This window comes from Triturus cristatus, chromosome 10 (genome assembly GCF_964204655.1).
Source record: "Triturus cristatus chromosome 10, aTriCri1.1, whole genome shotgun sequence".
Lineage (NCBI taxonomy): Eukaryota > Metazoa > Chordata > Amphibia > Caudata > Salamandridae > Triturus > Triturus cristatus.
The window spans coordinates 1,126,860,188-1,126,873,941 of NC_140593.1; the positions used below are offsets into that span (position 1 = coordinate 1,126,860,188).

Sequence of the window (13,754 nt, forward strand, 5' to 3'; positions counted from 1 at the left end):
GATGCCTAAACCTATGTTAAGATACTTGCTATTTTTATAAATTGGTGTGGGTCTCCTTCTTGAGTCGTGTGTGTCACTTATTGATCGTTGTGTGTATTTGCAGATGCCTTGCACTCCTCTGTGTTAAGCCTAAGGCTGCTCAGCCACACTACCCCCTAACAGAGCAGTTTGGGATTGCATAACAAGCCCCTGTCCACTCGATAAGGGAACTCCTGGACTCGTTAGATGGTATATCAGATTTTTGATAAATCACATAAAGAGCCAGCTTCCTACACACACCCTGTGCATTATTTTGCCATCTAGTGGTTGAGTCTGGAACTCTCCTCTTGTATAGTAGTCACTCTTCTCTTTCGCCACTTTTGTAAAAAAATTTGGGTATCAGTGGTCCTCACCCATTGTCTTTTCTGATGTCAGGCGCCCTCCCCGGAAGTCTCCAAGCGTGGTCATCATCTACATATTCTTTCTTTCCGCCAGTGGGTCTGGAAGCATCGCTGAAAGCTCTCCAGTCATCGAAAGGAAGAAGAAGAAAGAAACTGGATCGTTGAGAAAGATCGAAGGCCATGGGGAAGATAATCGCCACAGCAGAAGGGAGTCTCATCCAGAGATTTTCACAGACTTCCTTTGAAAGTCACCAAAGTAAATGGCACGTGTGTCGAGTGAAGGATGGAGAATGCACAGACAGGGGCCCCCTGCTCTGCATGAGATGGAGAACACACCATGACGTTTCTACCCAGAGTGCCACCACATGTTTGCCCAGAGGGACAATCACCAGGTGTGCTGTCTCTGCTTGCACAGAGACCACAAGACCGACAACTGCGAGGTATGCACAGAGTTTAAACAGAAAGCACTAAGGGCACTAAAGCAAAGGTAGGCACACTTCATTATGGGGCAGAAGGAAACCCCATCATTAAGAGACCTTGGTTTATCGAGAGAAGAGTAGAACAATGCCGCCGAAGGAGAGGGAGCAGATGCTGAAAAAGAGATCAACGACGTTGAGCGGGAACACGGAAGCTAAAAGAGAAGCGTACTCGGGTACCACAGATGAAGATGGAGGCTGTTGAGCCGAGAGCTATGTACTCTAGACCACCAAGGACTTCTTCTTTTCCAAAAATGTTGCTAACCGTAGGCAAGTCAAGGCAAAAAGAGCCCCTCAGGTCCCATGTTAAGGATACAGCAGACGTGCCTCAGTAAAGACACCTGTGTCGACAGACGGTCAAGGCCAAGAGAAAGCCAAGAAGATGCAGACCGAAACTTCAATACTGAAAAGACCGGTGATGGCACTTGGCGTCAAAGAATGCGCCCTCGAACATCGAGCACAAGAAAAGACGGCATGAGACCAAAATTACAGCGATCCTTCAAAAAACCGGTCTCTGACGCTGCCATCCAGGTATTCCGAATACCATAGAAACCGTCGTCTGAAAGCGTACAGGAGGAGAAACACTCGAGGGAATAGGAACCCCCCAATGACGCCAGAACCACAAGAAGATGAGGAACAAGAACTCTTCTATTAAGGGTCTGTTCCAGGATATCGCGGGGTCCGAAAGCATCGATGAACAGTGGCAAGATCTCAATGCAGATACTCCCGAAGAAGGTGTGGAAATGTATCCTCAGAGGCCATCACCCCAGATGACATTGCCATGTATAATCCAATCGTTAAAAGGGCAGTAGAATGGTATGTAGTCCAGTTGGATGAATATAAGTTGCAGACATGCTTTCTGCTAGAGACGTTCCTGTCCTCATAAAGTAAGAGCAAATTCCTACCATTGCTTCTGAGCATCTTGGAGCAGGGGGGAGAGAGGCGGTCAATGTACCAGCAACCTGCAAGTCAGTGACAACCCGGGTCAAGAAGAAATATAAGCATTCTTCGAAGGACCCCACATACATTTGGGACAATCCAGTGGCAGACTCCATTACTATAGCCACCGCCAAGAAAATAGCCAATGTACCAACTACCTCCGAGCCACTGGAGAAGCATGGACATGATGGGGAGGAAATTCGAGAGGGGAGCTGCAACACAGTGGTGCATCGCAAACTTGAATGCCTTGCTTAACAGGTATGCCCATCAACACTGAGGGGAGATGGCAGAGTTCATGAAGCACCTGCAGAACAATACCAGAAGAGGGCAGGTGCGGTTGCAGAGGAGGGCAAAAGCATAGCAAACATGTGCCTAAAATCAGCACTCGACGCTGTGGATACAGCGGCAAGACAACCTTAAGGAAGCATGCCTGGCTACGAATCTCTGGTTCAAGAATGAGGTTCAGCCCAACATTATCAAAACACCTTTAAATGGAGAACACCAGTTTGGGAGTGCAGTAGATGACACACCACAGCAAACAAAAAAGGGCAACCACACTGCAGAGTTGATGGGGGCCCTACAGTTTAGAGGGCAGCAGAGATGGGAAGTCACCCCCACTAGAAGGCTAACAGGTAGAGGTGTCTTTCAAACCTTCGCAATACATCAAGCCTTCCAGCACACAAGTCAGACGCAAGCCCCAGCACAGTGGTGTCCATTCCATGTGCCACAGGGACAGTTTTGTGGGTGAGAGAGAGGCCGAGAGCAGCTTTTAAGAAGTGCAGCAGCAACACAGGGAATTTCCACCCACACACAACACCTGTGGGTGGAAGAATAAGAGTCTTCCTCCAGGAGTGGAGGGAGATTACATCGATTCTCAACATAATCCAACACTGCTGTTGCGTAGAACTGGAAAAACACCCTCCAAGATGGGGCCCAAAGCATACAACCCGACGGAAAGAAGAGAAATCCTATCTTTGTCGAGAAGTAGAAGAATTGCTACAAAAAACAAGCAATAAAGAAAGTGCAAACACATCAATTCCCGAGCTACAGTCAATTAGTATTCAAATGCAATAAATTAATCCACGCAGGGGTCTTGTCAATATATTTTCCTCTTTGTACTTTATTCAATGTTTGGTACATAGAGAATCTCTATTCTTCAGCAACAGAACAGATAGCCACAGATTATGCCCAGATTATGCATAATTAAACATCGAATAAAGTACCAAGAGGAAAATCTATTGACAAGACCCCTGCGTGGATTGTCATTTTCGTACTGTTTCATTTACATGTTCACTTTACCTTGCGAAGTTTATACCCCACTACCTTTCTGTGTTTGCTCAATAAAGAAAGTGCCCCTGAAAGAGTTCAACCATGGATGCTACTCAACATACTTCCTGGTACCGAAACCAGACAAATCGCTTTGGCCCATACTAGATTTCTGCTTCCCAAACAAGTTAATGGAAACAAAAAAATCTAAATGACAAGAAGCTATTCCTCAACTCCAGCCGGGGTATTACTGTGGGGAAGTCGCTGGGAATGATGGCTTCCTGCATACCATTAATACCACATGCGTTAATACCACATGCAAGGCTACTTATGAGACCGATTCAGGAATGGGTCCAAAGCTAATGGTGACATACAACAGGGAGCTAGGAAGATCAAGTGGTTGTCACACAAAGAGTACATGAGGGAAATAATGTGGTGGAACAGGACTAATATAACAGTAGGAAGTCTCTTCATGCCACCAACTCCAACAGTAACCATCATAACAGACTCATCACACATGAGATTGGAAGCTCATGTAGGGGCAACTCAACATCAGAGGGGTCTGGAATCCAGAAGAAACGTAAATTTGCTGGAACTAAGGACAGTGTTCCCAGCCTTAAAAGCCTTTCAGAAGCAGTTGTGGATCTAATCAATGCAAGTTTAGACGGACAACACAACAATGTTCTACCTCAAAAAGCATGGGGGGACAAAATCCCTCGCTTTATCAAAGCTAGCAGAGGAAGGCCATCCAGAGACGAGAACGATAACCGTGATACGTCTACTGGCAATAGACATCTTGGAAGCACACAAAGTGTACAGGCAAGCATCCACCTCGCACGAGTGGGAGTTGAATCAGGCAGGGATCGAGAAGGTGTTTAAAAGGTGAAAGATACCAGAATAGACCTGTTCGCATCACCAAGAAACGCAAAAGGCTAGTTCTACGCATCCAGACACCCAAACCCCTACTCCCTGGGGAATGTGCTGTAGATAGGCTGGTGAGGGAAATTTGCTTATGCTTTTCCCCCAATCCGGCTATGCTAGATGGTGATCAACCAGCGCAGCCAAGTACGGATGATGTTAATACTCATCGCTCCCCAATGGGCAAGACAAACACTGTTCTCAAATCGGATAGAGATGGAACACAATGTACAGAGACTGCCAGGACCACACAACCTGGTTTTCATGCAGTGTGTGGTGTCGGAGCGGGGGGGGGGGGGCTTGGGTGCAACCAGAACCAAATACACTGAGTCTAGCTGCATGGCTCCTGAAGACATAGGATTCAGAAACCTGGGGATGCGAGAAAAAGCGATGGCAGTCCTAAGTGAGGCAATAAAACCGACATCTAGGACATGATACACAGCCAAATGGGAGAGTTACACACGAAGGTGCTAGAGATCTGCCTTTTTCAGGACGGGTCATGTGATACTACAGTCCCCAGATATCTTACACATTTGTTAGAAATAAACATAACTTATGCGTCACTAAAGGTATATTTAGCAGCGATAGTAGCTTACACAAGGGGATCCTTCAATCAAAAGGTTTCTGGAAGGGGAAAAAAGGATAGTCCCGCTAAGAAACGCGCCAGCGCCCACCTGGATCTAAACATTGTGCTGACCAAACTGATGAAATATCCATTTGAACCACTCCACTAGGGCCACTTTACAATTCATCACGCTTAAAACTGGGTTCCTAATTGCAATGACAGAGTAAGCGAACTGCAAGCACTCACCATATAAGAACCATAAATGCAAATACACATGGACAGGGTAGTCGTGACCAGCCCACGCTTCCCCCCGAAGGTCATATTCCACTTCCACATATATCAGACAATCTAGATGTCAAGTTTTTTCCAAGAGTCAAAAACTTGAGCAGAAAGAGCATTGTAAACACTGGATGTATGCAGGGCGATAATGAATTATATGGAGAGAAAAGTCAATCAGGAAGGGAAGCAACTTGATGTATTATTCACAGACAATAAGAAAGGAAAACCGGTCATCAAGAACAGCATCGCAGGTTGGATAACTCAGACAATTAAATTTGTGCTACAGAAGATCTGGTTTACAGCTTGAGACCAAGAGCACATTCTACAAGAAAGAAGGGAGCTATAATAGCCTTCCTGTCCAGCGTTCCATTTAACGTCATATGTATGGCAGGCACATGGTCGTCAGCGCACAAGTTCACAAAACACTACCTCATCAATGTACAGGTGAATAGAAAAGCACAAGTGGATCAGAGAGTGCTGAAGCTTTTCTTTACAAGCTCAACCTCATCTTCAACCCAGCCACCACAGTGAAGAAACCTCTATGAAATCAATACACAGCATGTGAATCCAGAAAAGATTCACATTGCAAAACCTAAATGGTTACTTACCTGTAGGAGTAGTTTTGCAGCTTGAGGAAGCTTCTGGATTCACATGCGACCCACTCGCCTCCCAAGGAAATGAAGCAAGACAAGTAAACAGGGGACATAAAGAAGTTACAGCCAAGAGGAAGCCCATAGGACATTAAATAGACAAACAATTGTAATTGGGGGGAGGGGGGCAAATAGAGTCTGAAGATGGTGACCGAGCGGAGATTTCTGGGGATGGCGTCTGACTTCAGGAGAGGCTTGACTAAGCACTAAATGGTGAGGACCATTGAAGACCGACAACAACAAAAAGTTAAAAGGAGGGAAAAGAGACTATTATACAAGAGGAGAGTTCAAAACTCAACCCCTACATGGCGGAATAATGCACAGCATGTGAATCAAGAAAATTCTTAAAGTTGCAATTATATTCCTACAGCTAAGTGGCCATTTAATTCTTTTTCCCATCGACCTGCCCATACACCCCGCACACTTCTTCCTCCACAAACCGATACCTGCTTGTGAAGTTGTTTTTGTTGTGCAGATCTCAATTTGAACATCTTTGAACCATGAACTGATACATAGAGGCAAAAAAATTGCCCATAACTTGTCAACATGTATACCTTTTATGAATGACCGTAAGATTTTTCTTCTTCATGATTAAAATGTTTTTTGAGAAGAGGCTAGTTTTCTACATCCAGCAATAAAATGTTTTCTTTTTAATTGGTACCATAGGCTAGGGCTTTTATGTCTAACATAATTTTTATTAGTGGGTGCCAGAGATTGTAGATTGTGGACTTCCATCCATATTTTTTATTGCTCAGAATTGCCCTGTAGGAAAGATCATATCTAATCCAAATGTTTTATTGGTAGAGAATGTCACAGGGCCAACAATCGTTATCCCACTGTGCATTGATGAATACTTAGCAAAAATCGAAATTGTATTGTAGTAATTACAATTTTAGCAGCAGAGGACACCTGCGACGACTCTGAACAAGGGAGAGTTTTCTCTCATTTCCTATAAAGATGGACTATATTCTGCATTTGTAAAATAAGTCTCATTTTGATTTCACTATTTCTATTGCTTTAGGAAATCATAGAAAAGCTTAGCTAACAACATATTTGCTTAACTTACTAATATCTTTTTTTGTATCTTTTTATTTTGTTTCCAACTCACAGGTGGCTGTGACAGCACCATTAAGATCTGGGATGTAATCAAGCAGTACTGCACACACAATCTCAAGGGATCCTCCGGTGTTGTCCAGTAAGAAAGAAAATGTTTTAAACCTAAAAGCACATGTTCTTTCTCTTTGGGTGGGTAGAACAATGGTGCCAAGACAGAGAGCAGGTGGGTAAAGAGGGGCCACTGGAGCCAGGGCAGGTGTTCAGTGAGACTTTGACAAATGTTTGTGCCATATTGCAATACACAGTGAGCGGGGACTATGTTAATTAGTAGTTGTGCACAATTAAGAATTGTGTTTGCTGGCCCATTCCTGAGACCTCATAAAGCACCAGCATAATGTGCTGGGAGATGCAAGCTATTGGGGGTGCCATCAGCTGTGAGCATTTCCCACAATCCATTAAGATGGTGAGAGTCTGTGAGTCCAAATGTTCTGCTTCATCCCCACAGGCGACCCTTGCTTTTATACCTCATTGTTCTACTTCTAATGTATTTTCTTGAGTATGCTTTGTGGTCCCAGTCAGAGGGCTGATTTGAATCATAAATCTATTTTTGATATCTCAGTGTTGTTGAGTTCCATCCAGACATCTCGCGACTTCAGCTTTTCTCCTCCTCCATGGACTACAAAATCCGAATTTGGAATCTGAAATCTAGCAAGTGCATTTCTGTTCTAGAAAGCCACTACAGTGCTGTCACATCCTTGTCCTTTTCTGCAGACGGGGACACTCTGATCAGGTGAGAAGACCGCTAGTGACTGGCTGATATATACAGGCCATTCGAACTGTTTGCTGCATGGGCTTGGTGTTGCTTGCATGTCTGGGAAAAAAAGGTGTATGTGGGGTTTGTGTGATGGTCATGCTGCTCTCAATCGTTACATGAATATTCCATGCACATAGGAAGAGAAGGTGATGGTTCCTTGGGTGGTGTGGTCATATGCCCTTTTCGAATCAAAAAAAGGCTTCAAGTCTAAGGTGACCGGGTAGGAGATTTTAGAGAGAAATGCTGTGTGTATGTTTTGAAAAATCTGCTCTACCTCACTGGCAGATTAACAGAGGCCATTAGTGGAAGATGTGCCCTCTACAAATTTGCCAACCCTTAGTAAATGGTCAACTGGTTAGGGATAAATGTTGAGACAGTGCAGTGCTTTGCACAATTGAATTGTTTTGAACTATTCACTTTTTCACATCAGAAGCCAATCTAGTGAGTTTGATACAGTTTGAAGTAAGCCATCTCTTTAGCCTAAAGATGATGCTTGGTGTAGCTCATGAAGAGAGTGTTTCAGTTGGCCAGTCATGACATCACCCCACCTAGGTTTAAGGCTGTCTTGCACCGCATGGTGATAATGATCATATTCTTCTTTTATGGTTGTAATAGGTGGAAGTTCCTTTTGCTGCTCACACTGATTTGCTGTGTACAGGTCTGCGTTGTGCTGTAAAGATCACATCTCATTTGCATACCTTATTAGTCATTTGGAGAAAAACACTGTTGACAAGTCAAACTTAAAGGATGCTTTGACCACCTGGTCAGCTAGCATTACCTGAATTCCTATACTTGATCTGGTGCATCGTGGACAGAATGTGATTTTGACAGTCCTCATTAGTTCTCAGGGCATGATCACATCCTTCATCTTTGGGAGCATCTGTGTCATCATAATACATGTAAGCTCTGACCTTACTAGGAGCTTCCATATTTGCAAATGGAAATAAATGCATATTGTAAATGATCTGTACGAGAGCTGAACCATGAAATACTCCAGTGTCAGAATTTATGCTTTGAAAGAAAATTTAGGAGAACCTAGTCTGATGTGTACTTGCTTATACGAACAATGTGAACCAATTGATGGTTTTCAGCATCTGTTGACTGCTGCCTCCTTGAGGGAAATTACGACTCTGAGTCAAAAGCTGTGCTGGCTTCCAAGACTCACAAATTACAAATCTCTCCCTTATTCGCCATGTTCAGCGTTGTAGTCTTGAGTCCTTTGCGGGGTAAAAAGCTAAATTGAAAGTCATGGTAGTTGGGTTTGAGAAGAGGTGGCGAGTGACAAAGTTCATGTTTGTTTTTTCGATGGGAAACCAGAGATATGAATATACTTCGACTGGATCCATTGACCTGATTCTTGAATTTTCAGTGATGATCTTTGTCTGATGTTAGTTGGAACTGCTCGAGGAGGGTTCGAGGGCGGGATGCTGAAGAATGTAGAGGGGTCCAAGTTTGTGATACTAAATATTAGAATCTTGACAATGCCTGTTGACGGTGCAGTCAGTTAGGTGTGTGCTGAATCAATCCTCTGTACAAGTATTGTCACAGCACACCTGGCAGCAACACTGCAATTTACCCACACACTCCCAATAGGTAACATACTGGTCTGATTACTTAGTTTTCCTCACATCCAAAACTGTTATAGCCCCGGCGGCTGAACTGCAAGGTTCCTTCTCGCACACAACAACACGAGACAAGTCTTATGTAGCGTAAACGTGTTTCTCGTGAAAAAGTGGCACAATAGGGGCAATTTGAAAACGTTGGGACTTTGTAATTTTTTCCCACCTCTGGAGGACCGGAAGAAGCTGCAGAGGCTTGCCCAAGAGCCACACCCAAGGTGACCAAGAAAATCATTCGAGATTTTTGCCATGCTGAAAACTGGTTCAGCTGGACCCAGCTGCAAAGGTGTCCAACCTTGTGTTGGAGCCTGCCCAGCTATGGCTTCCAGCCTTTCCCCGCTTTCTGCTTCCAAAAAGTGACTACGTTTGATGGAAAAGCCTTACGCTGGGCGGCAAATCTAACCAATCGTGCAGTGACTTCTAAAAAAATCCAGGCTTGTCTCTCTAAGTGCTTTTGAAGCCAAAACAAACAGCTACAGCGAAAGTGCAATGATATATCTGACTTTGAGGGCAACAGCCTCTGGCCTAGCCCCAGAGGAGGATTTTGACTTTGTTTGAGAGACTAACTCCCGAGGTATAAACTTTAACTGTGATTATCTCCTTTGTGTATCCAACCTCTACTCCCTTGCTGTTGGCCTGAAATTGCACCCAGGTCATGGTCAACCGCGAACAGTAACTTTTAATTGTCCCTTTACTCTTTCTTGGTTCCTTTTTAGGTCTCGCCTAGCGACGCAGTGCTTGCGCGCTGCTCGCCTCGGCGAGATCTATTGTTGCCGCTTTCTGTGCCGAAGGGAGACAGGAGATGGCACGCGCGGACAGGAGATGTGCACGCGGTCGGACAGGAGATGTGCACTCCGTACGCGTGCACATCTCCTGTCTCCGGAGGCTGGCGTTATACAGCGCGTGCATCCCCCACTTTCACTATCCCTCCCCTCCCCCCACCGCCCCCCCTTCCCCCCGCCCCCCCCTTCCCCGCCCCCCTGTCGGCTCCACGGAGCCAGCTTGTTTCCCCCCCGCTGGTTGATTCATGTTGGTGTCTGTGCAGTGAAGGAGAAAATGTAGTATTCCAGTGAGACATTTTTCAGTACTTGCGTGCAGTGATATGCAACTGGTGTTCTAGTTGTTACATATTGAATGTCTCTGGTCCACTGAGATCTTTCTCCCAGCATGTGGGAGACATTTAAAACGTCTCGGTGGTCTGCCACAGTTTCAATGGCCGTCTGGACAGAAGCAACTCAGGCAGAAATTACTTTGTCAACGTTGATTTACTAAAAGCGTGATACTGATGGAGCTAGCAGTGGCTGCAACCCTGGTAACACCCTACATTCCAGCCATAAGCTGCAAAGAGGAGGTCAGATGGGATTTTAGCCTATTTTTGGCATCAGTCAAGTTAATACCTTACACCGACTCTACACTTGGTGGATGGATTTAGTTTACATCTGTACATAACATTCAAATCTACCCCGTAGAGACCCCATTTATTCAGGGCTGTATTTATGCAAGTGTTTGTGAAGCTAGAGACCAAGTCGGATATTAAAAATCCATTTTGTAAATCAATGTTATGCAATTCGGTTTGCAGGGTGCCTTGCGAAGCCTAATTGTACAGCAGGTTGACCCCCACAAAGTCCTCGCTCAACTCTCTAGCTACCTGCATCACTAATCTCTTGCTGACACACCTGTCTGGTGGGCAGATGGTCACTGTTTATATTGAAACATATATCCTGCATTTTGTGTAATTAACTCTTTACACAGAATATAAGAATATATTTTTATTTTCTTCATTCTCACAGCACTTGAACTGTCATCCACAGGACAACTTCAGAGTTTCACAGTGTGTTAAACAAATTGAATGACTGTGGAAAAACCGTCATATCCCCCAAAATTGAGATATTTTTTTTCCTTTGTAGAAGGATTATGGGGATGCGGCGGAGTGACCTGCATGACTCATTCTGAAATTAAATACATCTTGCGCTGACTTTTGGTGTTCATTAACACCGCGCCTCACAGACGTCCCTCCCGAAAACAAATTCCAAGGCTGCTACTAGTGTTGGCCCGGTCTGTGCCGTTTTCTCACTCCTTTCTCAGTTTCTGTAAAAGTAACCACAAGGCCTCTGACTTGGTGCCAGCACATCTCGATGGAGCAATCGAAAGGCCGGAATAAATGACAAGCATTTGCAATGCCATAGGTCTCGCTTTTGCGAGAGTTTGAGCTATTGGCATTGTAAATGCCAATGCCTTTTATTTATGTATTTTGAAAACCTGCAAGTAGTGATTAAACACGCACTTTGTACTTACAGTCCTTGCTTACGAGAAGCAAGCCTGGCAGTAAAAAAGCCCCAGTTACCTCCAGCCTCACTTCTCATAAGCAAGGACTATAAGTACAAAGTGCGTGTTTAATCAATTCAATTTCAAGTCTTTATTGCAATTTTCATCATAAAAGACACATAAAAATTCAAAATTAAACAATTAAACAAAAATTGAAAAATTAATAAATAAAAGACATTGGCATTTACAATGCCAATAGCTCAAACTCTCGCAAATGCGAGACCTATTGCATTGTAAATGCTTGTTTCCATAAATCTTTACAAATTCATATCTCCGGTTCCCCTTAATACATTTTAACTATCTTGGTGTCTTTCACCTTACATGTAGACAACACTTGCAACAAAGAGGAACAAAATTTGATTAATCCCTGCACAGCCTTAGACATGTAAGTATTGAGGACGGGTCCAGCCCACTCAGAAGGGCACAAGTGCAATACATTTTTTCTGCCATCCTAATGACGGAATATAAGCCGAAACCCGTGGTAGTATGTGATATAATGTGCTCATTAGACATGAGCTTGGAATCAAAGATGATTCTCAGATTTGTGGCTTGTTGGGAGGGAATCGAAAGAGAGACCAAAGAGTCAGTCCATCATGCAGCTGTCCACATATTGGGGTTCCCAAAAATAAAAACCACAGTTTTGTCTCCATTTAGTACCAGAGAGTTGGAATTCATCCAGTTGGCAACCTCTTTTAAGGGAAGAAGAATATTGAAGGGATGCCAATTTTGTGTTCCCATCCAGCCTTAAGTCAAATGAGTATCAGTCTGGCTAGCGGAGTCATGTAGAGGTTAAAACATGTGGTGCTGAGTGCCGATCCTTATGGAACTCCAGTAGGAGTTAACTTAGCTAGCGTAGTTAGCTAAACAAGCTGTGTTTAATTTTAAGGAAGCAAACCAGTTATATACTGAGTTTGTGATGCCAATTTCGGGCAGGCGCTCTAGCAAGATGTCATGAGAGATGGTATTGAATGCAGCCGATAAGTCTAGCAAAATCGGGGCTGTCCCGCCTCTATCACCCAAAATGAGGAGGATGTAATTTTGGCTTTAGCTATAACAGTTTCAGCGCAGTGAATGATGCAGAGTTGTCCTATTTGGTCATATGATGCTTGATATTTTTCTGCATGTCCTAAGTGACTCCAAAGAATTTGGCTGCAGACATTGTTGCTGCAGTCTGTAATGGTTTAGATTTCTTTGTTCCCGGGGGGAATTTTCTCTGCTGTAAAGTGGGAGAGTTTTGTTTATCCTTAATCCAATGTGTTCAGTCATGGTCCTTCTTTAAGATCTATTCCATGATGGTCCATAAGAGCACGGCTCAGATAAACCCCATGTTAACTAGAGAAGCCCCTGTTGAGTAGACAGATTGGTTCAAGATCTGCTGATTTCAGGGATCTGAAACCTCCGTTCTGAATAAATTAGTTTCTTTGAGTCCGGTCTTAAAGCTATGTGGTCTGTGACATGACATTGTGATTGGAATCTATCCTTGTGTTGTGAGGGAATTAGCATTGATTTTATGTTCATGGTCAACCATTGAAGCATTCTGTGCTCTTTAATATATATATCCCTTAGTTCTATATTACTAAGGGACGGAATTGTGAATTTGTTGCACCTTTTAAGATATCTTTAGTGTGAGGGTATTATATAGCACGATGGTCTAATGGAATGAAAGCTGAAGGTTAGATAATTCATGCTATCTGTGTTTCCTAAATACAGCTCGGGTCGAGATAAAATCTGCACTGTCTGGGATCTGAAAACTGAAACATCTAAGAGGACGATTCCGGTCTATGAGGTGAGTGATGAAAGTACTTTGTACGTACATGCTGGGACCCACCTGTCTTGGGTTGCTTGTGTTCTGATTCAGAGAGGACCTAGCTTGGCATCTTGAGCTGGACTGTTCCTATTGGAGCAGGGCCAAGACTGATGCCTGGGTCTAATATGAGGTTGCAAAGTGGGCAAAAGGATGATAGGTAGGAATGCTAACCCGGCCGATTGACAGTGGTTCGACTTATTGCACGCATTCCTCCCGTCACCTACTAAGAGGCTTCTCTGTATTCTCACCTGGACATCTCCGATGTTGGCGCTCAATTGCTAAAGCACAATCGAGACATTTGCTCGGGGATGTGATATCACCTGTGCTGTTTCTATACTGACAGCCCTCCCCAGCACCCGCTCCTTGCAGGCGCATTCTATCAAATCATTGCTGGCAGCTCTTGATTCCACAAACATTTCCCTACATTTTGCTAAGATACAGTAATCTAAGTGACTTCCATTTAGGGGGTCCTATGAGGAAGCTGATTTATGCTCACACTTAGCATTTTGTCCTGATTATTTGATCTTTGTCCCAATCACTTGCATGAGTTTATTGAAATTTATCATCGTTCGTGAAAAGACCATCAAAGAATAGTTACAGTCACAAAATGCCATTGATATAAGGAGCTTTCATGTAAAAGCAGAATGGCTGCATAGAGGC

The 13,754-nt window shown here is 43.9% G+C and overlaps 1 protein-coding gene across 1 annotated transcript in view; it reads left to right on the forward strand.

Moving 5' to 3' along the window:
- Positions 1 to 13,754, forward strand: part of TBL3 (transducin beta like 3) — a 205,151-nt gene that overhangs the window by 67,249 nt on the left and 124,148 nt on the right. Inside the window, exons 6-8 of the mRNA XM_085629377.1 lie at positions 6,584 to 6,668; positions 7,149 to 7,319; positions 12,998 to 13,073. Coding sequence (XP_085485503.1) covers positions 6,584 to 6,668; positions 7,149 to 7,319; positions 12,998 to 13,073 — 332 coding nt within the window. The remainder of the gene's footprint in view (positions 1 to 6,583; positions 6,669 to 7,148; positions 7,320 to 12,997; positions 13,074 to 13,754) is intronic.